Below are 27,982 nucleotides of genomic sequence, written 5' to 3'. Positions count from 1 at the left end.
ACATCTCCGCTGCCCTCTTTGCTCATCATGCTGCCTGCGGCCGGTCTGGGGCTCTGCCTCATCCTCTCCCTCGTCAGGAGCAGCTTCCAAGGAGGTGAGTTCAGTCGCTTTATCGTATACATTGTGTTTATTGCTATTTGTGTGGACTGGAGGGGCAAAAAACACTCACTTTGGGCTCAATTCACTAAACTGTGAGTTTTCCTGTCTTGAAGCTTCAAAAAGTGCATTATGACAAGCAGTCCCTGTATAATGTATAGATAAATCAGTGACCGGCCCCCTGTATAATGTATAGATAAATCAGTGACCGGCCCCCTGTATAATGTATAGATAAATCAGTGTCCGGCCCCCTGTATAATGTATTGATAAATCAGTGACCGGCCCCTGTATAATGTATAGATAAATCAGCGACCGGCCCCCTGTATAATGAATAGTTAAATCAGTGACCGGCCCCCTGTATAATGTATAGATAAATCAGTGACAGGCCCCTGTATAATGTATAGATAAATCAGTGACCGGCCCCCTGTATAATGTATAGATAAATCAGTGACCGGCCCCCTGTATAATGTATAGATAAATCAGTGACCGGCCCCCTGTATAATGTATAGATAAATCAGTGACCGGCCCCCTGTATAATGTATAGATAAATCAGTGTCCGGCCCCCTGTATAATGTATTGATAAATCAGTGACCGGCCCCTGTATAATGTATAGATAAATCAGCGACCGGCCCCCTGTATAATGAATAGTTAAATCAGTGACCCGGCCCCCTGTATAATGTATAGATAAATCAGTGACCGGCCCCCTGTATAATGTATAATTAAATCAGTGACAGGCCCCTGTATAATGTATAGATAAATCAGTGACCGGCCCCCTGTATAATGTATAGATAAATCAGCGAGCCGGCCCCCTGTATAATATATATATAAATCAGTGACAGGCCCCTGTATAACGTATAGATAAATCAGTGACCGGTCCCCTGTATAATGTATAGATAAATCAGTGACCGGTCCCCTGTATAATGTATAGATAAATCAGTGTCCGGCCCCCTGTATAATGTATAGATAAATCAGTGACCGGCCCCTGTATAATGTATAGATAAATCAGCGAGCCGGCCCCCCCTGTATAATGTATAGTTAAATCAGTGACCCGGCCCCCTGTATAATGTATAGATAAATCAGTGACCGGCCCCCTGTATAATGTATAGATAAATCAGTGACAGGCCCCTGTATAATGTATAGATAAATCAGTGACAGGCCCCTGTATAATGTATAGATAAATCAGTGACCGGCCCCTGTATAATGTATAGATAACTCAGTGACCGGCCCCTGTATAATGTATAGCTAAATCAGCGAGCCGCCCCCCCTGTATAATGAATAGTTAAATCAGTAACCGGCCCACTGTATAATGTATAGATAAATCAGTGACCCGGCCCCTGTATAATGTATAGATAAATCAGTGACCGGCCCCTGTATAATGTATAGTTAAATAAGTGAGCCGGCCCCCTGTATAACGTATAGTTAAATCAGTCAGCCGGCCCCTGTATAATGTATAGTTAAATCAGTCAGCCGGCCCCTGTATAATGTATAGTGTCATGTGGGAGTGTGAGTTCACACTCGGCTGTCACTGTGCGCACATCCCACCCATCTCACCCATGTAAAAAATCACACAGCAAGGTGAGAAAGATGGAAGGGGAGGTGAAGATTAAATTAAGGGGAGGGAGGGAGGAAAAGAGAGGATAGATAGAAGGAGGGAGAGAAGGAGAGAGAGAGGAGGAGGAGGGAGAGAGAGGAGGAGGAGCCACAGGCAGAAATGTTTATAGTTTTATTTCATTTTTATTTAAAGGATTAAAGCCTCAGCTTCACTCTGGAGGGAGTTCTGTCTACCAGCCGGAGTATGTGAGAGGTGAGCCCCCACTCCACATCAGCTGGGTCCTCGAATCCCACAACTGGGCCCCCAATCCACATCAGCCGGGCCCCCGATTCCCACAACTGGGCCTCCAATCCACATCAGCCGGGCCCCCGATTCCCACAACCGGGCCCCCAATCCACATCAGCCGGGCCCCCGATTCCCACAACCGGGCCCCCAATCCACATCAGCCGGGCCCCCGATTCCCACAACCGGGCCCCCACTCCACATCAGCTGGGTCCTCGATTCCCACAACTGGGCCCCCAATCCACATCAGCCGGGCCCCCGATTCCCACAACTGGGCCCCCAATCCACATCAGCCGGGCCCCCGATTCCCACAACTGGGCCCCCAATCCACATCAGCCGGGCCCCCGATTCCCACAACTGGGACCCCAATACCCACAGCGGGGCCCCGACACCCTCATCCAGGCACCTGACTTTGAGCCATGCATTTCATACTGACACCCACAACCAGACCTCACACCCGCAGCCGGGGCGTCCCTCACCCGCAGCCGGAGCGTCCCTCACCCGCTGCCAGGGCATCCCTCACCCGCAGCCGGGGCGTCCCTCACCCGCAGCCGGGGCATCTCTCTCTCGCAGCCGGGGCGTCCCTCACCCGCAGCTGGCACATCATTTCCACCAGACTCTTCCATGTTTTTCACAAATTCCATTTTGTTTATTAGGAGCAGGGGCTGCACAGCCAGGAATTCCTGGGCCCCTGGGAGCCAAAGCAGGGGGTACGTGATGTTTTATAGCGCTCTTGCAGTCTCTTCCTCCTGCTGTGTCCTCTGTCTGTGGCTGACGCGTCTGTCTCTTTTTTCTCTGCAGGAAGTTACCCGCAGGTTCCCTCTCAGGGGTATCAGCAGAGTCCATCCAGTGAGTGTTGGGTAGCATTTTGGTTAAGGGGGCATTTGAGGGCAACTTGAGGCATTTACCTTCGGTGTCTGTTGCAGGTTTTCAGAATGGTTACGGAGGACTCGGCGCAAAACCTGTGAAACCCGGTAAAAGATCCGTCTGTCCCTCAGTATGTGCCCCACAGCCACAAAGAGCCCCTCACCCCACAACAACTGCCCCTCACCCCACAAAAACTGCCCCACACAGTTCTGCCACTGGAGCCAATGGCATATTACTGCCAGTGGCATACAGTGGATATCAGACTCAATAACCCCCAGTGTGTGTTTAATGTGCAGCTCACCACTTAATAAACAATAACTCACGAGGAGTGGGGCACAAAGAGATCTGGGGCATTTATTCTTCTCCTCATCTTATCTCTAAATTTGAATATCCCTTTTCCTCTCCCTTCTCTGTGAGAGCCATTCTCTCTCTCCATTCTCTCTTTGCGTCACTCTCTCCATTCTCACTGAGAGCCATTCACTCTCTCCATTTGTCTCTTGGAGTTCCCTTCTCCTTTTGTGTTTGCTCTTTCCTCTCTCCTTTCTCTCGAATTGTCATTAATTCTCCTCCCTCTCTGTGACCTTCTTTCCCTCTCTGACCGTTCCTCTCTTCTAATTTATTCCCAGGTTACTCTGCACCTCAGCCGTCCTATGAAAATGGTGAGTGTCTCTCTGCCTCGCCGACTTCGTCTCTAATTTAATACATAGGATTAAATAAATTGACTTCTCTGGCATTAGTTGCAGGTCTTGGGCGATTTCCACAGTCTGCCAAACGTAAACCAGGTGATTATATGAACACGCGTCTGCATCTTCATGCATGTAAAAGTGTAAGCGTGTGTGTTTCCTGTGGATATAGCCATGTATGTATACATAATTATTTTTGCTATGTTTACCCTGATGACTGATGTCTCTGCCATCTATTTTCCTTCCTAGCACCCCCCAATGCACTGCACCCATACTGCACCCATACTTTGCACTGCACCCACACTCCTCTGCACCTCCATGTTTTCCTGCACCCCCTTATCTTTCCTTCAACCATTTTTTTACGGCAGGTTATGGAAATGGAGCAGGAAGTTTTCCAAGTAGCCTTGGCCAGAAAGGTAACCACTGGTAAACACACAGTGACTGCAGGGAAATTCCCCGCTATACACACACAGCCTACTATACACACAGTGACCACAGGGTGTCACCAGCACTCACATAGAATGTGCCTGCTATACACACAGTGACCACAGGGTGTCATCAGCTCTCACATAGAATGTGCCTGCTATACACACAGTGACCACAGAGTGTCATCATCACTCACATAGAATGTGCCTGCTATACACACAGTGACCACAGGGTGTCACCAGCACTCCCACAGAATGTGCCTGCTATACACACAGTGACCACAGGGTGTCACCAGCACTCCCACAGAATGTGCCTGCTATACACACAGTGGCCACAGGGTGTCACCAGCACTCCCACAGAATGTGCCTGCTATACACACAGTGACCACAGGGTGTCACCAGCACTCCCACAGAATGTGCCTGCTATACACACAGTGACCGCGGGGTGTCCCCAGCACACACAGTGACTACAGGGTTATATCCAATATATATATATCAATTTCAATACATTTTATTTTTTGTAGGATTTTCTGGAAAACCTTCCAAAGCAGGTACGCCTTCTTCCTTTTGCATCCTCTGTTCCTCTCATTATTTTCTCTCCATCTTCATGTTGTTCTTCCTTTCCCTGTAGGTTATGGAGCTGGCAGTTACCTGAATGCTGGGGCACAAACAGGTAACAACAACAAGGAAGGTCCGCCCATAGGGCATCAAGATAAATGGTTTCAATAAAATATCTCTTTTAATTTGCTTTCTAACTTCTGCCCCGTTCAGGTTATGGAGCTGGAAATTACCCAAATCCTGCAGCCCAAGGAGGTATTATCTGGAGCTAGTGCTCATTGTCTATGCTTTGTCTCCTCTTTGTCTGGGGCTAATCTTTCTATTTCACCTCCTTCGTTGTCTTTTTCTCCATATTACAGTTGTTCTCTTTCTCTGTATTACAGTCTTTTCTTCTGTTGTTCCTGCAGGATATGGAAACGGAGCAGGAAATTACCCCAGTAACCTCCCCCAGCAAGGTAACAAGCTGTGCAGGCAGCCTTTATTTTACATTGACTCATTTTACAGCAATTCACACAATCTTAAGGTTTCCATTTAACATCCCACGTGGAACTGAATCATGGTAGACTCAGGCATACTGTTATATTGTCTTTTTTTTAAATTCTTTTTTGTGTTCGTTATAAGTAATCCTCAGCGTGTTTCTGTGTGCTATTATGGTGCCTGCCATTTTTACTGTCTTATTTAAAGCTGAAATCCTTATATTACCGTTACCCTACTTTTCAGTGAAAGGCAAATCTTTTTTACTGTTATAACAGCTAATAAAACTATGTGTTGAGACATTAGGCCAGGAGCATAACCCCATTTATATAACGTATTATATGTAAAATTCAGTATCAGTATTTCAGTTTTCCTGAATATAATTCTATGGTATACATTAAGAAAGCCCAGAGTGTCATTGGAACATCAGAATCCACAGGAAATATGCCTATTATAGAAACATTGATAATGGGACATTTGCATAGAATGTGCCTGCTATAAACGCAGCGACGACAGGGTGTCACCAGCACTCACATAGAATGTGCCTGCTATACACACAGTGACCACAGGGTGTCACCAGCACTCACATAGAATGTGCCTGCTATACACACAGTGACCACAGGCTGTCACCAGCACTCACATAGAATGTGCCTGCTATACACACAGTGACCACAGGGTGTCACCAGCACTCACATAGAATGTGCCTGCTATACACACAGTGACCACAGGCTGTCACCAGCACTCACATAGAATGTGCCTGCTATACACACAGTGACCACAGGGTGTCACCAGCACTCACATAGAATGTGCCTGCTATACACACAGTGACCACAGGGTGTCACCAGCACTCACATAGAATGTGCCTGCTATACACACAGTGACCACAGGGTGTCACCAGCACTCACATAGAATGTGCCTGCTATACACACAGTGACCACAGGGTGTCACCAGCACTCACATAGAATGTGCCTGCTATACACACAGTGACCACAGAGTGTCACCAGCACTCACATAGAATGTGCCTGCTATACACACAGTGACCACAGGCTGTCACCAGCACTCACGTAGAATGTGCCTGCTATACACACAGTGACCACAGAGTGTCACCAGCACTCACATAGAATGTGCCTGCTATACACACAGTGACCACAGGGTGTCACCAGCACTCACATAGAATGTGCCTGCTATACACACAGTGACCACAGGGTGTCACCAGCACTCACATAGAATGTGCCTGCTATACACACAGTGACCACAGAGTGTCACCAGCACTCACATAGAATGTGCCTGCTATACACACAGTGACCACAGGGTGTCACCAGCACTCACATAGAATGGGACTGCAGGGAATATCCAATATATATATATATATACCAAATATTTATACCGGTATATATATTATTTGTAATAAATTGTATTTTTTTGTAGGATTTTCTGGAAAACCTTCCAAAGCAGGTACGCCTTCTTCCTTTTGCATCCTCTGTTCCTCTCATTATTTTCTCTCCATCTTCATGTTGTTCTTCCTTTCCCTGTAGGTTATGGAGCTGGCAGTTACCCGAATTCTGGGGCACAAACAGGTAACAACAACAAGGAAGGTCCGCCCATAGGGCATCAAGATAAATGGTTTCAATAAAATATCTCTGTTTAATTTGCTTTCTAACTTCTGCCCCGTTCAGGTTATGGAGCTGGAAATTACCCAAATCCTGCAGCCCAAGGAGGTATTATCTGGAGCTAGTGCTCATTGTCTATGCTTTGTCTCCTCTTTGTCTGGGGCTAATCTTTCTATTTTGCCTCCTTTTCTTGTTGCTTTGTCCGTATTACAGTCTTTCTTTTTTTTTTCCCCCTGCAGGATATGGAAACGGAGCAGGAAATTACCCCAGTAACCCCCAGCAAGGTAAAAAGCTGTGTACAGACAGTCTTTATTTTACATGCTATACACGCATTAACCACAAGGTGTCACCAGCACTCACATAGAATGCAGCGGTAATTCATGCTATACCATGATGTGACCCAGTGTCAAGGACACCCAGGGGTGGGCTGGGCCGGGGGGCAGGGGGGCAATTGCCCCCCAGGCCGCCCTAAATCCGGGCCGGTGGGCCGGACGGACGACCGGCAGACGAGCATTCAATGCGGCTGCGGCCGCAAAGTTAAAAACTAAGCGGCCGCGAGCAGGATTGAATGCGGCCGTCATGCGTACCTGGCGGGGGGAGGGGGGCGGTCCGCCCCGGCTGCCGCTCATCTGAGGGGTGCCACCATGCCGGCATGCCCTCAGAAACGGTGCACGCGGCAACTGTGTCTGTGCGCCGGGACTTGATGTCAAATCCCGGCGCACAACACTGAAGCCACGCCCACCGTCTTGAAGCCACGCTCAGTACACCGGAAGGACAGGAAGAAGAAGTAGAAGAAGAAGAGGAGGAAGAAGAAAAGTGAGAGTGAAAGAAGAAAAGGTAGGAGAGAGTGGATTAGTAAGTGTGTAAGAGTGATGGGTGTTATGCTGAATGTAAGTGTGTGAGAGTGATGGGTGTTATGCTGAATGTAAGTGTGTGAGAGTGATGGGTGTTATGCTAAATGTAAGTGTGTGAGAGTGATGGGTGTTATGCTGAATGTAAGTGTGTGAGAGTGATGGGTGTTATGCTGAATGTAAGTGTGTGAGAGTGATGGGTGTTATGCTGAATGTAAGTGTGTGAGAGTGATGGGTGTTATGCTGAATGTAAGTGTGTGAGAGTGATGGGTGTTATGCTCAATGTAAGTGTGTGAGAGTGATGGGTGTTATGCCTAATGTAAGTGTGTAAGAGTGATGGGTGTTATGCTGAATGTAAGTGTGTGAGAGTGATGGGTGTTATGCTGAATGTTTGTGAATGAGGGTTTCAGATAGCATGGATGTGTAAGTGTTGGGGGATAGCTTGGCATAGGGAGTCCGTAATCACATTCCTTTCATGTCCAGATTCCAGCATGTAGTGGCTGCCTAGGCATGATAGGAGTGTGATTGCTGTTATAAATTATTTTTTGGTCCAACTTCGGTGTGTTAACACTTTTATTGGACAGAATAATTCAATGACAGTATTAATATATATATATATATAATTGCAAACAGCAATCACACTCCTATCATGCTAAGTCAGCCAGCACATGCTAGAACCTGGGCATGATAGGATTGTGATTGTTGTTATATATATGTGTGTACATATATATATATATATATATATATGTTAATATTGTTGTTGATTTTTTTGTTTTATTTTTTGTGTTACTTTTAATAAAGTATTTTAAAGTTTTTTTTAGTTTTTTTTTTCAGTTTTGGCCAAGTGAATGCTGAATTTTCAGTTTCAGTACAGAATTTTCATTTCGGTGCATCCCTACTATATACTATGCCAGTCACTAAAGTGGTAAGCCTACACCACATCAATGTTTGGCTTAGTATATAGTGATAGGGGTTGTCGGTGTCTGGCTCAATGTATAGGCACACATTGACGGTGGTACCGCATAATCCCTAAGTATATAATGATAACAGTTATGCTGTACCCCTGTCAATGTTTGCCTAACCATAGAAACTATGCAGTTTTAAAGTGTGTGTGTGTGTGGGGGGGGTGCCACATACAGGGTCTGCCACAGGGCCCAAATACTCTTGGGACGCCCCTGCATCATGCGGCAGTCAGACCCAACGGCCATGCCTCAGCTCCTCTTCCCACGTCTTAAAAGGGGTGTAATGAAGAGCTGAGGCATGCGGTGTGTGCACGCTGGCCACTTTAATTTCATTAGGCGCTGGTGGAGCGACTGCCGCACAACGGCCGCTTTCAATGTCGCTCGCAGCTGCTTTGATGGTGCAATGGGCCAGTTGACTAGACTTGCCCCCCAGGCCTTAGGCTGCCAGCCCTCCCCTGGGGACACCTATGGAATCCTGATATAACAAACTGTTTCTCTTACAGGGTACGGATCAAAACCATCCAAAGCAGGTATAGAGCTGTCTGCCACTTTCTGATGTATCTTGTAACCGACTATATGTGGCTTTATTGTATAAGCTTAAAAAGATGTGCAGTCACATAAACTGTGGGGACCTCAGAGGTCTTTTTTTGTTGGCTCAATAAAATGTATCAACTTCAATTTAAAGCTCAGCCATTTGTTGTAAACCTCAAGCTCTGTATTCCTGTCTGCATTTCGGCTGTGATCCAGCTGTGCCACGTCTGTGACCGGTTCCTGATCTTCCTTCCTCTGACCTCATCTTCTGTCACTTGCCATTATTTCTCTCTATCTCTCCTCTAACCTTGTATATTTCTCTCTGTCGTTCTGTAGAGTTTCTTGGTCTTATGCTCTTTCCTATTTTTCTTGCAGGCTATGGAAAGAGAGCAGGAAGTTACCCAAGTAACTTTCCCCAGCAAGGTAATAGTGAAATACACTCAGTGGGCACCAGGTGTCACTGTATCATACCCTAAATATACAGTATACAATGCACTATACAATGAGCGTGCACCAAGTGATGCTGTCATAGACATATAGAATTCTTTATAAATAGTAAGGTGCCCACCAGGCATATTCCTGCTCTACATCCAAAGTGACTGCAGGGAATATCCCACTATACACACACAGCGACTGCAAGGAATATCCCGCTATACATACACAGAGACTGCAAGGAATATCCCGCTATACACACACAGTGACTGCAAGGAATATCCCGCTATACACACACAGCGACTGCAGGGAATATCCTGCTATACACACACAGTGACTGCAGGGAATATCCCGCTATACACACACACACAGCGACTGCAAGGAAATCCCGCTATACACACACAGCGACTGCAAGGAAATCCCGCTATACACACACAGTGACTGCAGGGAATATCCTGCTATACACACACAGCGACTGCAGGGAATATCCCACTATACACGCACAGCGACTGCAAGGAATATCCCGCTATACACACACAGTGACTGCAGGGAATATCCTGCTATACACACACAGCGACTGCAAGGAATATCCCGCTATACACACACAGTGACTGCAAGGAATATCCCACTATACACACACAGTGACTGCAGGGAATATCCTGCTATACACACACAGAGACTGCAAGGAATATCCCACTATACACACACAGAGACTGCAGGGAATATCCTGCTATACACACACAGCGACTGCAAGGAATATCCCGCTATACACACACAGCGACTGCAAGGAATATCCCGCTATACACACACAGTGACTGCAGGGAATATCCCACTATACACACACAGCGACTGCAAGGAATATCCTGCTATACACACACAGTGACTGCAAGGAATATCCCGCTATACACACACAGCGACTGCAAGGAATATCCTGCTATACATACACAGTGACTGCAGGGAATATCCTGCTATACATACACAGTGACTGCAGGGAATATCCTGCTATACACACACAGAGACTGCAGGGAATATCCCGCTATACACACACAGCGACTGCAGGGAATATCCTGCTATACACACACAGCGACTGCAGGGAATATCCCGCTATACACACACAGCGACTGCAAGGAATATCCCGCTATACATACAAAGTGACTGCAGGGAATATCCCGCTATACACACACAGCGACTGCAAGGAATATCCCGCTATACATACACAGCGACTGCAAGGAATATCCCGCTATACACACACAGTGACTGCAGGGAATATCCCACTATACATACAAAGTGACTGCAGGGAATATCCCGCTATACACACACACAGCGACTGCAGGGAATATCCCGCTATACACACACAGTGACTGCAAGGAATATCCCACTATACACACACAGTGACTGCAGGGAATATCCTGCTATACACACACAGAGACTGCAAGGAATATCCCACTATACACACACAGAGACTGCAGGGAATATCCTGCTATACACACACAGCGACTGCAAGGAATATCCCGCTATACACACACAGCGACTGCAAGGAATATCCCACTATACATACACAGTGACTGCAGGGAATATCCCACTATACACACACAGCGACTGCAAGGAATATCCTGCTATACACACACAGTGACTGCAAGGAATATCCCGCTATACACACACAGCGACTGCAAGGAATATCCTGCTATACATACACAGTGACTGCAGGGAATATCCTGCTATACATACACAGTGACTGCAGGGAATATCCCACTATACACACACAGCGACTGCAGGGAATATCCTGCTATACACACACAGCGACTGCAGGGAATATCCCGCTATACACACACAGCGACTGCAGGGAATATCCTGCTATACATACAAAGTGACTGCAGGGAATATCCTGCTATACACACACAGCGACTGCAAGGAATATCCCGCTATACATACACAGCGACTGCAAGGAATATCCCGCTATACACACACAGTGACTGCAGGGAATATCCCACTATACACACACAGTGACTGCAGGGAATATCCTGCTATACATACAAAGTGACTGCAGGGAATATCCCGCTATACACACACAGTGACTGCAGGGAATATCCCGCTATACATACAAAGCGACTGCAAGGAATATCCCGCTATACATACACAGCAACTGCAAGGAATATCCCGCTATACACACACAGTGACTGCAGGGAATATCCTGCTATACATACAAAGTGACTGCAGGGAATATCCCGCTATACACACACAGCAACTGCAAGGAATATCCCGCTATACACACACAGCGACTGCAAGGAATATCCCGCTATACACACACAGTGACTGCAGGGAATATCCTGCTATACATACAAAGCGACTGCAAGGAATATCCCGCTATACACGCACAGCGACTGCAAGGAATATCCCGCTATACATACAAAGCAACTGCAAGGAATATCCCGCTATACACACACAGCGACTGCAAGGAATATCCCGCTATACACACACAGCGACTGCAAGGAATATCCCACTATACATACACAGTGACTGCAAGGAATATCCTGCTATACATACACAGTGACTGCAGGGAATATCCCGCTATACACACACAGCAACTGCAAGGAATATCCCGCTATACACACACACAGCGACTGCAGGGAATATCCCGCTATACACACACAGCGACTGCAAGGAATATCCCGCTATACACACACAGCGACTGCAAGGAATATCCCGCTATACATACACAGCGACTACAGGGAATATCCCACTATAGACACATATCGATTGCAGGGAATATCCCGCTATACACACACACAGCGACTGCAGGGAATATCCCGCTATACATACACAGTGACTGCAGGGAATATCCCGCTATACATACAAAGTGACTACAGGGAATATCCCGCTATACACGCACAGTGACTGCAGTGAATATCCCGCTATACACACACACACAGCGACTACAGGGAATATCCCGCTATACACACACAGCGACTGCAGGGAATATCCTGCTATACACACACAGAGACTGCAGGGAATATCCCGCTATACACACACAGCGACTGCAGGGAATATCCCGCTATACATACAAAGTGACTGCAGGGAATATCCTGCTACACACACAGCGACTGCAGGGAGTATCCCCGCTATACACACACACACAGCGAGTGCAAGGAATATCCCGCTATACATCCAAAGTGACTGCAGGGAATATCCCGCTATACATTCAAAGTGACTGCAGGGAATATCCCGCTATACACACACAGCGACTGCAGGGAATATCCCGCTATACACACACAGCGACTGCAGGGAATATCCCGCTATACATACACAGCGACCGCAGGGAATATCCCGCTATACACACACAGAGACTGCAGGGAGTATACCCGCTATACACACACACAGCGACTGCAGGGAGTATCCCCGCTATACACACACACAGCGACTGCAGGGAATATCCCGCTATACACACACAGCGACTGCAGGGAATATCCCGCTATACATACACAGCGACCGCAGGGAATATCCCGCTATACACACACAGCGACTGCAGGGAGTATCCCCGCTATACACACACACAGCGACTGCAGGGAGTATCCCCGCTATACACACACACAGCGACTGCAGGGAATATCCCGCTATACACACACAGAGACTGCAGGGAGTATCCCCGCTATACACACACAGAGACTGCAGGGAATATCCCGCTATACACACACAGCGACTGCAGGGAGTATCCCCGCTATACACACACACACAGCGACTGCAGGGAGTATCCCCGCTATACACACACACAGCGACTGCAGGGAATATCCCGCTATACACACACACAGCGACTGCAGGGAATATCCCGCTATACACACATAGCAACTGTAGGGAATATCCTGCTATACACACACAGCAACTGCTTGGAATATCCTGCTATAATTATATAGTATCTCACAAAAGTGAGTCCACCCCTCACATTGTTGTAAATATGTTATTATATCTGTTCATGTGATAACACTGAAGAAATGACTCTCTGCTACAATGTAACGTAGTGAGTGTACAGCCTGTATAACAGAGGAACTTTACTGCCCCCTCAAATATAACTCAACACACAGCCATTAACCCCTCAATATACCCCGACACACAGCCATTAACCCCTCATATACCCAAACACACAGCCATTAACCGCTCAAATATAACCCAACACACAGCCATTAACCCCTCAAATATAACCCAACACACAGCCATTAACCCCTCAATATAACCTAACACACGGCCATTAACCCCTCAAATATAACCCAACACACGGCCATTAACCCCTCAATATAACCCAACACACAGTCATTAACCCCCCAAATATAACTCAACACACATCCATTAACCCCTCAATATAACCCAACACACAGCCATTAACCCCTCAATATAACCCAACACACAGCCATTAACCCCTCAATATAACCCAACACACAGCCATTAACCCCTCAAATATAACTCAACACACAGCCATTAACCGCTCAAATATAACCCAACACACGGCCATTAACCCCTCAAATATAACCCAACACACGGCCATTAACCCCTCAATATAACCCAACACACAGCCATTAACCCCTCAAATATAACTCAACACACAGCCATTAACCTCTCAATATAACCCAACACACAGCCATTAACCCCTCAAATATAACCCAACACACAGCCATTAACCCCTCAAATATAACCCAACACACAGCCATTAACCCCTCAAATATAACCCAACACACAGCCATTAACCCCTCAAATATAACCCAACACACAGCCATTAACCCCTCAAGATAACTCAACACACCAATAACACCTCGGCAACAATAGTGAGTACACCCCTAAGTGGAAATGTCCAAATTTGGCCCAAAGTATTTTGTGTGGCCACCATTATTTTCCAGCACTGCCTTAAATATTTAAAAATTGTGAGGGGTGTACTCACTTTTGTGAGATACTGTATATATTATTAATAAATTTAATAAATTGTTTTTTTTTTTTTTGTTTTTTTTTAGTATTTTCTGGAAAACCTTCCAAAGCAGGTACTTCTTCTTCCTTCTGACATCCTCTGTTTGTTCCTCTCATTATTTTCTCTCCATCTTCATGTTGTTCTTCCTTTCCCTGTAGGTTATGGAGCTGGCAGTTACCCGAATTCTGGGGCACAAACAGGTAACAACAACAAGGAAGGTCCCCCCATAGGGCATCAAGATAAATGGTTTCAATAAAATATCTATGTTTAATTTGCTTTCTAACTTCTGCCCCGTTCAGGTTATGGAGCTGGAAATTACCCAAATCCTGCAGCCCAAGGAGGTATTATCTGGAGCTAGTGCTCATTGTATCTCTTGCCATGTCTCCTCTTTGTCTGGGGCTAATCTTTCTATTTCACCTCCTTCGTTGTCTTTTTCTCCATATTACAGTTGTTCTCTTTCTCTGTATTACAGTCTTTTCTTCTGTTGTTCCTGCAGGATATGGAAACGGAGCAGGAAATTACCCCAGTAACCTCCCCCAGCAAGGTAACAAGCTGTACAGGCAGCCTTTTTAAGCAGAGAACATGTTGGTGCGCTAAGCTAGTCCCAGGTTCAAATAATACAAATGTGTAAAGTCAAGCCTAACAAAAAGAAGTCAAGCCTACCAAAAAGCCTTTTTTTTAGATTGACTCAATTTACAGCCATTCACACAATGATAAGGGTCTACATTTAGCCACTTACAGGGGCAATTCTATTACAAAACTGGGTATTAGACGCTCGTATAATGTGCCTGCTATACACACAGTGACCACAGGGTGTCAGCAGCACTCACATGGAATTTGGCTGCTATACACTATGTGACCACTAGGTGTCACCAGCACTGACATATAATGTGCCTGCTATACACACTGTGACCACTGGGTGACACTAACATACATAATATTCCTGCTATAGCATGTAACCCAGTGTCAGGACATGTATGGAATCTGCATATGACAAACCGCTTCTCTTACAGGGTATGGATCAAAACCATCCAAAGCAGGTAAAGATCTGTCTGTCTCTGTCCTTTTGTCTCATAATTTACGAGAAAGCTAATGTGTCTGAAAATTGTTTTTGCGCCTGCATGAGGTGTTTCTATCCTCTGGCTGTGCCAGTAATATTTCACTCTCCATTCAGATAATTATAACTCTGTTCTCACCAACAGGTTATGGAGCTGGGAATTACCCTCAGGTTGGATCCCAAACAGGTATCCCAGACTAATAAAATTTGGGCTATATATTGCACCCCATGCACGGCTGTGGTCATTCTCTACATATACCCTGATTTAGTGCCCTCTAATATGTGATGTGACCCTGCTCTCTCTCTGTACATGTCCTGGTCTCTTTACACACATTATCCAGCCCTGGTCTCTCATTGTTCATGTAATCCTACTATATGCGCTCTTCCCCAGTGCAGGGGCAGATTAACAGTGGGGCAAAAGACGCTACTGACATGGTGCTGAGTCATTTATATACATACCCGCACTTGTAGGCAGAGTGCGGCTAGGAGGGTATTTGGAGATATATATGGGGGGGGGTACGGGGCTGTTAAGTGCTCCTGAGGTCAGGGGATCTATTTTTTTTCTGGAGGGTATTGGGGGAGCCAGTGGTGGGACTGGCACAGGGGCCAGCAGATGGAGAGAGTGATTGGCTAAGATGATTACTCTAGCAGAGGACGGGAAAACACAGGGAAGTTGGTTAGTATTTTTGTTTATTGTCTGTGTGAGGAAAGCACAGATCTGAGAGATGTTTTCCAGGTAAAGGCAGCAGGATCTGGTGAGTCCGCTATGTCTCTTCACCTCTGCGTCTGTCTCTTGGGTCTCATGTATCTCTGGTATAGCCTGACATTTCCCAAAATAACGAGGACCCTTTTTTCTTTCAGGTTACCCGGTAAAGTCTTCTAAAGCAGGTACCTCTCCCACCTTCTCTTCCCACCTCATCTTCGTCTCTCTTCCCCTCTCTGTAAGAAACCTTTCACTAAGCTGTTCTATGTCCACAGGTTATGGGGCTGAAAGTTACCCCAGCCCTGTGAATCAAGGAGGTAATATATTGAAATCTGCGCATTTCTGCCCTCCACGGCGTACCATTTCCTCCTGTCTCCGACCCTCTTTTTGCTTTAACTCTTCAATATATAGCCCCCTCTTAATATCTGCCTCCCTCTCTTCGTCCTTTTCTCCTCCTCGTGCCTGTATCTCTTTCTTGGATCGTTGGTCCCTTTCCCTTACAGTCTGTCATTACACCCTCTTCTGTGTTGCATGGTGTCTCTCTGCTGTAACACTCATTTTCTTCTTCCTGCAGGATATGGAAATGGAGCAGGGAATTACCCCAGTAACTTCCCCCAGCAAGGTAACGCTCAGTCATATGAAGTGGGGTTTAAGGTGCAGTACACATAGGTAACACTAGGTGTTGCTATAATAGCAAAATAACATAAACTGTTATACCCACATTAACCACAAGATGTCACTGTTACCTCCATCCACAGAAGAGACCTCCTATGTCACTTTACATCTGCCGTAGACAGCCCACTACATAGAGTAGCCATAGACAGTCACCCGCCATATACAGAGTGACCGCAAGATCTCTTACTGTTATCGACATCATGCTGTACATAGGAGCCACGGGGTACCACTGTCTCTGCCTTTTACATCACATTCTGAGAATGCAATGTTACCAATAACACACACATTGTGACATCCTGATACAGGAGGTGGGTACGGCCCTACTCCTAAGAGCTTACAATCTATGAGGCTGCCCCTGAAAGGCATTGGGTGTCAGAGATCTTGGTGCCGAGATCCTGCTTCGTATAATCTGCGTGTGGCAGAGGATTATACCCCAGCGGAACAGACTGAAATATATTAAACACTCAATTTCTTCTGTTTTCAGGAATTTCGGGGAAGCCTTATAAAGCCGGTACGTTTTCCCTCCAGTCTGCGGCTCGGTCACTCTGCCCCTGGCCGTACTCCTCCCTTTTCTGTTGGTCCTTCTGCTCATCTTCCTGATCATCCCTTCCATTTCTATAACGTGTCCCTCACCCGCTGGGTTATGGCAGTGAAGCACCTCCTTCCTCTGCCCATTCATGCAGTGACATCATAAGGACATCATTATTGATGAAGCTGTGGGTGATGGGCGAGAGTGAGTCTGGGTATCAACCTCCATACAGAGAAGACTCCATCACACTTCCAAATGCAACAGGGGCCGGCTCTTTTTGTTTGTTTCACTTGCACTGATTATGTATATGAAGTGATATTTATACCATATCTGGATCCTTTCTGTGCTCCCGCTGGTCACGGGGCAGAGAGTGACTGTACGGGGCAGAGAGTGACTGTACGGGGCAGAGAGTGACTGTACGGGGCAGAGAGTGACTGTACGGGGCAGAGAGTGACTGTACGGGGCAGAGAGTGACTGTACAGGGCAGAGAGTGACTGTACGGGCAGAGAGTGACTGTACGGGGCAGAGAGTGACTGTACGGGGCAGAGAGTGACTGTACGGGGCAGAGAGTGACTGTACGGGGCAGAGAGTGACTGTACGGGCAGAGAGTGACTGTACGGGGCAGAGAGTGACTGTACGGGGCAGAGAGTGACTGTACGGGGCAGAGAGTGACTGTACGGGGCAGAGAGTGACATGCATGGTTGTAAAATTCTCTTCTTTTGCAGAAGCAGGAAAGCCTCCTAAATCTGGTATGTGATCTCTTATTCACCCCCGCCTGTACGAGCGCGCAGGATATTTACCCCTTCGCTCTCCTTTCAGGTCCCACTGAGTTCATTATTTACATTCTCTTCCCTTATCGGCAGGCTATGGAAATGGAGCAGGAAGTTACCCCAGTAACATCCCCCAGCAAGGTAATAGACTGTGATACATTCCCACATGTTACAAGGAATATAGCGTTATAGCGGGCTAAACGTATCATGACCACTAGAGGGCAAGCAACTATAGAACGTGTTATATATGACACACACAGACTGCTGGGAAAATCCCGCTATACACACACAGAGACTGCAGGGAATATCCCGCTATACACACACAGAGACTGCAGGGAATATCCCGCTATACACACACAGAGACTGCAGGGAATATCCCGCTATACATACACAGCGAGTGCAAGGAATATCCCGCTATACACACACAGAGACTGCAGGGAATATCCCGCTATACACACACAGACTGCTGGGAAAATCCCGCTATACACACACAGAGACTGCAGGGAATATCCCGCTATACACACACAGAGACTGCAGGGAATATCCCGCTATACATACACAGCGAGTGCAAGGAATATCCCGCTATACATACAAAGTGACTGCAGGGAATATCCTGCTATACACACACAGCGAGTGCAAGGAATATCCCGCTATACACACACAGAGACTGCAAGGAATATCCTGCTATACATACAAAGTGACTGCTGGGAATATCCCGCTATACATACACAGCGAGTGCAAGGAATATCCCGCTATACACACACAGAGACTGCAGGGAATATCCCGCTATACACACACAGAGACTGCAAGGAATATCCCGCTATACACACACAGCGACTGCAAGGAATATCCTGCTATACACACACAGCGACTGCTGGGAATATCCTGCTATACACACACAGTGACTGCTGGGAATATCCCGCTATACATACACAGCGACTGCAAGGAATATCCTGCTATACACACACAGAGACTGCAGGGAATATCCTGCTATACACACACAGCGACTGCAAGGAATATCCCGCTATACATACAAAGTGACTGCAAGGAATATCCTGCTATACATACACAGTGACTGCAAGGAATATCCTGCTATACACACACAGAGACTGCTGGGAAAATCCCGCTATACACACAAAGTGACTGCAGGGAATATCCCGCTATACACACACAGCGACTGCAAGGAATATCCCGCTATACACACACAGAGACTGCAGGGAATATCCCGCTATACATACAAAGTGACTGCAAGGAATATCCCGCTATACATACAAAGTGACTGCAAGGAATATCCTGCTATACACACACAGAGACTGCTGGGAAAATCCCGCTATACACACAAAGTGACTGCAGGGAATATCCCGCTATACACACACAGCGACTGCAAGGAATATCCCGCTATACACACACAGAGACTGCAGGGAATATCCCGCTATACATACAAAGTGACTGCAAGGAATATCCCGCTATACATACAAAGTGACTGCAAGGAATATCCTGCTATACACACACAGAGACTGCAAGGAATATCCCGCTATACACACACAGAGACTGCAAGGAATATCCCGCTATACACACACAGCGACTGCAAGGAATATCCTGCTATACACACACAGAGACTGCAGGGAATATCCCGCTATACACACACAGAGACTGCAAGGAATATCCCGCTATACATAAACAGCGACTGCAAGGAATATCCTGCTATACATACACAGTGACTGCTGGGAATATCCCGCTATACACACACAGAGACTGCAGGGAATATCCTGCTATACACACACAGAGACTGCAAGGAATATCCCGCTATACACACACAGCGACTGCAAGGAATATCCCGCTATACACACACAGCGACTGCAAGGAATATCCTGCTATACATACACAGCGACTGCTGGGAATATCCCGCTATACACACACAGAGACTGCAGGGAATATCCTGCTATACATACACAGTGACTGCAGGGAATATCCTGCTATACACACACAGCGACTGCAAGGAATATCCCGCTATACACACACAGTGACTGCAAGGAATATCCCGCTATACACACACAGCGACTGCAAGGAATATCCTGCTATACATACACAGCGACTGCTGGGAATATCCCGCTATACACACACAGCGACTACAGGGAATATCCCACTATACACACACAGCGAGTGGAGGGAATATCCCGCTATACACACACAGACTACTGGCATTATCCCGCTATACATACACAACGAGTGCAGGGATTATCCCCGCTATACACACACAGCAAATGCAGAAAATATCCCGCTATACACACACACACACACACACACACTGACACTGATTGTATTTGTTCCCCTCAGGTCTTGGAACAAAGCCGTATAAAGCAGGTAAGAAATCTGTATGTGTCACCCAAATTTCCCTTTCTCTGATTCTCCCGCTTGCAGGGGCAGATTACCTGTGGGAAACGGGGTATTTATTGCCTTGTCCTACACAACAGGAGCACAGTGGTTGTTTTGCTTGGCCCAGATGAGGACACTTTGTGCGTGTGGCCCCTCTTCTACACTAGTATTTGCAATAACGCAGGAAGGCACCATTGCTGGAGTGTGATAAGTGCTGCCAGAGAGAGCTTCTCTTTTCCTATTAGGGGCATATCTAGAAACCACAGGGCCCTGGTGTGAAAATTGCCCCTGGGCCCCTCAACTTCACCAAGCAACATGTTCCACAGTGCCACCTTTGCCCCAAACAGCCTGCCTGTGCCATCTTTGCCCCAGCTTGTAAGTGCCCCAAACAGCTGGCCTATGCCATCTTTGCCCCAAAACAGCTTTTCTGTGCCATCATTGCTCCCAAACAACTTCTTTGTGTGTACCTGGCAGTGTGTGTGTACCAGGCAGTGTGTGTCACTAGGTGTGTGTACCTGGCAGTGTGTGTACCTGGCAGTGTGTGTCACTAGGTGTGTGTACCTGGCAGTGTGTGTCACTAGGTGTGTGTACCTGGCAGTGTGTGTGTACCTGGCAGTGTGTGTCACTAGGTGTGTGTACCTGGCAGTGTGTGTCACTAGGTGTGTGTACCTGGCAGTGTGTGTCACTAGGCGTGTGTACCTGGCAGTGTGTGTGTACCTGGCAGTGTGTGTCACTAGGTGTGTGTGTACCTGGCAGTGTGTGTCACTAGGTGTGTGTACCTGGCACTGTGTGTCACTAGGTGTGTGTACCTGGCAGTGTGTGTGTACCTGGCAGTGTGTGTCACTAGGTGTGTGTACCTGGCAGTGTGTGTCACTAGGCGTGTGTACCTGGCAGTGTGTGTCACTAGGTGTGTGTACCTGGCAGTGTGTGTCACTAGGTGTGTGTACCTGGCAGTGTGTGTCACTAGGTGTGTGTGTACCTGGCAGTGTGTGTCACTAGGTGTGTGTACCTGGCAGTGTGTGTCACTAGGTGTGTGTACCTGGCAGTGTGTGTCACTAGGTGTGTGTACCTGGCAGTGTGTGTACCTGGCAGTGTGTGTACCAGGCAGTGTGTGTCACTAGGTGTGTGTACCTGGCAGTGTGTGTACCTGGCAGTGTGTGTGTACCAGGCAGTGTGTGTCACTAGGTGTGTGTACCTGGCAGTGTGTGTCACTAGGTGTGTGTGTACCTGGCAGTGTGTGTACCTGGCAGTGTGTGTGTATCAGGTAGTGTGTGTACCTGGCAGTGTGTGTGTACCTGGCAGTGTGTGTCACTAGGTGTGTGTACCTGGCAGTGTGTGTCACTAGGTGTGTGTACCTGGCAGTGTGTGTCACTAGGTGTGTGTACCTGGCAGTGTGTGTCACTAGGTGTGTGTGTACCTGGCAGTGTGTGTCACTAGGTGTGTGTGTACCTGGCAGTGTGTGTCACTAGGTGTGTGTACCTGGCAGTGTGTGTGTACCTGGCAGTGTGTGTCACTAGGTGTGTGTACCTGGCAGTGTGTGTCACTAGGCGTGTGTACCTGGCAGTGTGTGTGTACCTGGCAGTGTGTGTCACTAGGTGTGTGTACCTGGCAGTGTGTGTCACTAGGTGTGTGTACCTGGCAGTGTGTGTCACTAGGTGTGTGTGTACCTGGCAGTGTGTGTCACTAGGTGTGTGTACCTGGCAGTGTGTGTCACTAGGTGTGTGTACCTGGCAGTGTGTGTCACTAGGTGTGTGTACCTGGCAGTGTGTGTACCTGGCAGTGTGTGTACCAGGCAGTGTGTGTCACTAGGTGTGTGTACCTGGCAGTGTGTGTGTACCAGGCAGTGTGTGTCACTAGGTGTGTGTACCTGGCAGTGTGTGTCACTAGGTGTGTGTGTACCTGGCAGTGTGTGTACCTGGCAGTGTGTGTGTATCAGGTAGTGTGTGTACCTGGCAGTGTGTGTGTACCTGGCAGTGTGTGTCACTAGGTGTGTGTACCTGGCAGTGTGTGTCACTAGGTGTGTGTACCTGGCAGTGTGTGTCACTAGGTGTGTGTACCTGGCAGTGTGTGTCACTAGGTGTGTGTGTACCTGGCAGTGTGTGTCACTAGGTGTGTGTACCTGGCAGTGTGTGTGTACCTGGCAGTGTGTGTCACTAGGTGTGTGTACCTGGCAGTGTGTGTCACTAGGTGTGTGTACCTGGCACCATGCTGTGTTAGTGTAGGATACGTAGCGTCTGCTGACTTGCAGTAATGTGAGTTGTGCTTTTTCTTTAGGTGTGAAGTCTGCATTCGGAGCCTATCAAGGGCCAACTGGTGAAAACTCCAAACGAGGTGAGTGTCCCCCTTTCTGAGTGTGCACTCTTACCCAGCCTCTGTATTCAATATTAACATTTGTTCTGCCTCCGGTAGGTGCCCTGGGGCAGTTTCCATACAAATCTCAGTCTCCTCCGGCGGACAGTCTTGGATACGACCCCAAATCTGTGAAGGCAGGTGGGTAGCGAGGCTCAGTCCCTCTTTTGCTGTTTCCTCCCCTGGAGATTCCCGATCTGCCCCACTTGCTCTCTCACTCGCTCGCTCGCTCTCTCACTCACTCACTCCCTCGCTCGCTCTCTCACTCACTCACTCCCTCGCTCTCTCTCTCACTCGCTCCCTCGCTCACTCTCTCACTCACTCACTCCCTCGCTCTCTCTCTCACTCGCTCACTCACTCTCTCACTCACTCTCTCCAATCTTTGTGTTGTCCGCAGGAGGATCTCAGCTTCCCTACAATCCTCAGGCAGCGTTCCCTGACCCCGCCGCCGCAAAATACGGTGAGCCCCGCGCTCTCCGACCGGGAGCTTCCGTGGGGTACATGCAGGATACAAACTGCCAGCAGATGGCGGTATAAAGTGTGGGGGGGGCTGTATATTTTCCATAGGCGAATCCAGAAGCAGGTGACATCATATTTACCAAAGGAAAAGTGTTCTGTGGGGTAACAAGGGGTAGTTAATATCATCACGAACCCTCTAAACGAAGGCCTTGGAGCGGTGATGTCACAGAGTGAAATGTGAACAGAGACCGATGAGGCCTCGTCATCATGCGGGGGATGTTCTCAGACGGAGGAAGATTTTTGTAAATAACGCAAACGTCTCTTCATTACAGCTGCCGCCTCTCAGATCCCGTACGGAGGGGAGCCGCTCTCGCCAAACGCCATGGAGGGTAACGGAAATGCTGAATCTCCTCCATACTCTGCCTGCCTGCGGCTCACTCTCCGCTCGCCTGTCTCTCACTCCCCCTGCTTGCTTGTCTCTCACTCCCCCTGCTTGCTTGTCTCTCACTCCCCCTGCTTGCTTGTCTCTCACTCCCCCTGCTTGCTTGTCTCTCACTCCCCCTGCTTGCTTGTCGCTCACTCCCCCTGCTCGCTTGTCTCTCACTCCCCCTGCTTGCTTGTCGCTCACTCTCCCTGCTCGCCTGTCTCTCACTCCCCCTGCTCGCTTGTCGCTCACTCTCCCTGCTCGCCTGTCTCTCACTCTCACTGCTTGCTTGTCGCTCACTCTCACTGCTTGCTTGCCGCTCACTCTCCCTGCTTGCTTGTCGCACACTCTGCCTGCTCGCCTGTCTCTCACTTCACTGTCTGTTTGTTTCTATCTCCATTTCTCTCTATTCATCTCTCATCCAACTTTTCTTTTCACAGAGGAGATCAGCCCATCTGCTCCTGTAGAAGGTATGTGATTAGCGTGTCACACGTGTAGCAGGGCATGTCATGCCTGCACTCTAGAAATGTATATTGTGTTCATGTTGCATGCATGTTTGTCATGTATGTTTCTGGCATGTTCTGTTCATGTTGTCATCCACACGCTATCTCTGACACACGTATGCTGAGCGTCCTCCCGTCTAACATCCTCACGCAGCACTAACATGTAAGCGTGTCAGGGACCCTGTTCCATGAGACCCCACAACTGACCTCAGACCCTGTGTGTGCTCCCCCTGTGTCCACAAACCCGTGTGTAGACGCACACAGACACACGCGTGTATATCTATATATTCTTGGATTCTTCAGGAACTGAAAGTGTGGCAGTGGGGGGCACGGCTCCCCCGATCACGACCGCTTCGCCCAGAACCCCGAAAACCAAAGCCTACAAAGGTACAGTCAGGGTGTCCCAAACCTGGGGGACAGACGGGGGCTCTGAACTGCCACAAGGCACAAAAGCCTCCTGTTTGGGGTGAGATTAGGAAACAATGGGATTAAAGGAGGGCTTAGAGCGGGGCTGCACTGGGAGGACCCTGAAGCTTGGGGGTATCTTCTGTACCTATTGCCCCTGAATCTGTGCAAACTATTTCTGGGGCCACAATATTTAGATTTCAGATTTTATGTTCTGTATTCAAAAGGGGCGAGGCGTTCCCTGGTCACGGCGCTACATTTTACAGAAAGAAGCTATTCTGCAGCTTTTTCCTTCCACGGCTTTACACTGCTCCCCTCCCCCGCCCAGCACGCTTACACTGCTCCGCTACCCCTCCCAGCACGCGTACACTGCTCCCCTCCCCCTCCCAGTGCACTTACACTGCTCCCCTCCCAGCGCACTTACACTGCTCCCCTCCCCCTCCCAGCGCACTTACACTGCTCCCCCTCCCAGCGCGTTTACACTGCTCCCCTCCCAGCGCGCTTACACTGCTCCCCTCCCAGCACGCTTACACTGCTCCCCTCCCAGCACGCTTACACTGCTCCCCTCCCAGCGCGCTTACACTGCTCCCCTCCCAGCGTGCGTACACTGCTCCGTTCCCCCTCCCAGCGCGCGTACACTGCTCCCCTCCCCCTCCCAGCGCGCTTACACTGCTCCCCTCCCCCTCCCAGCGCGCTTACACTGCTCCCCTCCCAGCACGCTTACACTGCTCCCCTCCCAGCGCGCTTACACTGCTCCCCTCCCAGCGCGCTTACACTGCTCCCCTCCCCCTCCCAGCGTGCGTACACTGCTCCGTTCCCCCTCCCAGCGCGCGTACACTGCTCCCCTCCCCCTCCCAGCGCGCTTACACTGCTCCCCTCCCCCTCCCAGCGCGCTTACACTGCTCCCCTCCCCCTCCCAGCGTGCTTACACTGCTCCCCTCCCCCTCCCAGCGCGCTTACACTGCTCCCCTGCCCCCTCCCAGCGCGCTTACACTGCTCCCCTCCCCCCTCCCAGCGCGCTTACACTGCTCCCCTCTCCCCTCCCAGCGCGCTTACACTGCTCCGCTCCCCCTCCCACCACGCGTACACTGCTTCCCTCCCCCTCCCACCACGCGTACACTGCTTCCCTCCCAGCGTGCGTACACTGCTCCCCCTCCCAGCGCACTTACACTGCTCCCCTCCCAGCACGCTTACACTGCTCCCCTCCCAGCACGCTTACACTGCTCCCCTCCCAGCGTGCTTACACTGCTCCCCTCCCCCTCCCAGCGCGCTTACACTGCTCCCCTCCCCCTCCCAGCGCGCTTACACTGCTCCAACACCCAACCACACTGCTCCGCACTCTCTCGCTGGCCCTCTCAGTGCCCCTGAGCACTCCCAGCTTTCTCTGAATAATTGAGTCCGTTTCATTTTGCAGACGGATACCAGCAGCTGGGAAACAGACAAGGCTCCTGGCCTTACGGTAAGCGGCCCTTCCATTATACGAGCGCATTAACCATTGCTCCCAGTATAATACCCTGAGGGGGGCATGTGGCAGAGCAGAGCCGGCAACATTCAGCCCCGGGGGCCATTTCCAGCCAGGCGGCCCAGAAATGAAGCACACTTTGAAGATTTTGCCCGATGTTTACCATCCAGTCTGGTGTAAAACTCAGAAATAACAAGGGAATGCGAGAGCGTACATAAAGGGAACACGGAATGGATCCAGTCAATGAACCTGTTACTCTAGATACCCCAGTGGCCGTATGTGTCCCCAGTCATCTTAGTCTATGGCACGGCAGCAAAGGGCTTATTGTCTCTGTTCTTACAGCTCCTGAGGAGTCTGCGCATGGTCTGAATGGCTTCTATGGCAATGGCTACAGAGGTGAGACGGGGCAGAGAGGGTTCAAGGAGGATGGGGAGAGGCACAAAGAGGGTTTGGGTGAAAGGAGCTGAGAGGTAATGAGCTGCACTGAGTAGAGTAGTCGGGATTAGGCTGAGGGCAGCTGGATGTGGTGGCAGAGGGTAATAAACCGGTGTGTGGGGCTGATTCCTCTCTGTCTCCCCCTACAGGTTGTGCTGGGAAATGCTGACCTTTACGTGTGACCCTTAACCCTTGTGCTGCGGAGCGTGTCGGTGCGGGGTTTGGATGTATATATATATGGGAAGGAAAGGGTGTGCTGTGAAAACATCAATAAACCAAAAGCCACAGAAATACGTTGTGCTTGTTTTAATTGCTTAATGTGGGGGGGGGGGAGTGGTGAGTGTGGCATCCTGAGGAGCACTTAGGGCTTCTTACCACCTCGGCCTGAGGACCGGCATTTCCGTCTCTCGCTCTCCGACCCCCGGGGAGCGCAAACTTTGGTCTAACGTTACCTTCAGTGGGAGTTTTTCCTCCTGGCAAGTGAAGAGTTAATCTCCAGGAAATTGGATAGAAATATTTTCAAAATGTTTTTTTTTTTGTAACGTTGGGAAAAGTCCACGCTCCTGGAGAAAGTGCCCGGGGGCCGTATTGCTGTGATAAGGGGGGGAGAAGTGGGTTAGAGGGCTGCGTTTGCACTGAAATGATATCAATGTATGATGAAAATAAATGGAGTCCCTCATTCACTCTTTCATTCACACAATCATTCATTCTCTCGTTCAGTCACACCAATCATATACACATATTCACCATTACATATACACCATGCATTCATTCACTCTCTCATTCACACACAATTCATCCACACATTAATTCATTCTCACTCTTTATTTATTTCAATATTTTTACTATCCCCCTTCTCACTATCGAACCCCCCCCCCCATTTGGAGTTAACTTACCCTGACTGAAGTCCCGCAGTGGGAGTGCGAGGCTTATGTCTCGCTGCTGTGCCCCGGTTTATTACAGAATAAACATAATCAGGAGAGACTGAGGGGGGGGGGTCTCAAGATGTCCGGCTTGGGGGAGAGAAGAGAAAGAGGGGGGTGGAAAGGAGAGAGCGGTGAGAGACGAAGGGGTCTCAATAAGTCTCGCTTTGGGGAGAGAAGAGAGAGACGAGGGGGGGGAGGAGAGACATTTATATACATAACGTTATTTAGGACAGGAGGGAATTTATTTCAAAGGAGGAGAAATGAGACCGGAATCTAACACTAGACGGTCAGACACTGAGAGTAGTAGATAAATGGAACAGTGACCTAGCAGAAGTGGTTGAGGCTAATACAGTCAGGGAATCAGGAAAAATGGGCGGAATGGTCCTCGTTGTTGTTTGTATGTTGTATGAGGGAGGGGAGCGTATGTAGTATGTAGTATGAAGGAGGGGAGCGTATGAAGGAGGGGAGTGTATGTAGTATGAAGGAGGGGAGTGTAAGTAGTATGTAGTATGAAGGAGGGGAGCGTATGTAGTATGTAGTATGAAGGAGGGGAGTGTATGTAGTATGAAGTAGTATGTAGTATGAAGGAGGGGAGCGTATGTAGTATGTAGTATGTAGTATGAAGGAGGGGAGTGTAT

The 27,982-nt window shown here is 48.6% G+C and overlaps 1 protein-coding gene across 19 annotated transcripts; it reads left to right on the top strand.

Moving 5' to 3' along the window:
* GREP1 (glycine rich extracellular protein 1) lies at positions 1-26,709 on the top strand. Of its 19 annotated transcripts, none has more exons than XM_053471287.1 (35): positions 1-94; positions 1,841-1,900; positions 2,587-2,640; positions 2,732-2,779; positions 2,857-2,904; positions 3,424-3,456; positions 3,535-3,579; positions 3,849-3,896; positions 4,430-4,456; positions 4,537-4,578; positions 4,677-4,718; positions 4,871-4,918; positions 6,366-6,392; positions 6,473-6,514; positions 6,614-6,655; positions 6,787-6,831; positions 8,864-8,890; positions 14,571-14,612; positions 14,768-14,815; positions 15,285-15,311; positions 15,474-15,515; positions 16,190-16,216; positions 16,307-16,348; positions 16,603-16,653; positions 18,096-18,146; positions 20,343-20,369; positions 22,656-22,712; positions 22,791-22,871; positions 23,128-23,190; positions 23,522-23,578; positions 24,054-24,083; positions 24,420-24,503; positions 25,936-25,980; positions 26,326-26,379; positions 26,568-26,709. In XM_053471287.1, the coding sequence occupies exons 1-35, from the start codon at positions 28-30 to the stop codon at positions 26,585-26,587; spliced, it is 1,593 nt and encodes a 530-aa protein (XP_053327262.1). In that variant the 5' UTR covers positions 1-27; the 3' UTR covers positions 26,588-26,709. The 19 variants fall into 19 exon arrangements, with proteins under 19 accessions (XP_053327262.1, XP_053327264.1, XP_053327260.1 ...); XM_053471289.1 differs by having other exon boundaries at positions 3,846-3,896; positions 16,606-16,653; positions 18,099-18,146; XM_053471285.1 differs by having other exon boundaries at positions 3,846-3,896; positions 16,606-16,653.
* The last annotated feature ends 1,273 nt before the right edge of the window (positions 26,710-27,982 follow it).

The sequence above is a fragment of the Spea bombifrons genome, chromosome 7, assembly GCF_027358695.1.
Source record: "Spea bombifrons isolate aSpeBom1 chromosome 7, aSpeBom1.2.pri, whole genome shotgun sequence".
NCBI lineage: Eukaryota > Metazoa > Chordata > Amphibia > Anura > Pelobatidae > Spea > Spea bombifrons.
The sequence above is the reverse complement of the archived record's forward strand: the minus strand, read 5'-3'. Positions and strand labels throughout refer to the sequence as shown.

Coding starts and splice junctions, on each gene's coding strand:
- GREP1 (XM_053471284.1), top strand. CDS start 28: ATGCTGCCTGCGGCCGGTCTGGGGCTCTGCCTCATCCTCTCCCTCGTC. Junction 4,919..6,365: donor CAGTAACCTCCCCCAGCAAG/GTAACAAGCTGT, acceptor ATTTTTTTGTAG/GATTTTCTGGAAAACCTTCC. Junction 24,084..24,419: donor CCCATCTGCTCCTGTAGAAG/GTATGTGATTAG, acceptor TGGATTCTTCAG/GAACTGAAAGTGTGGCAGTG.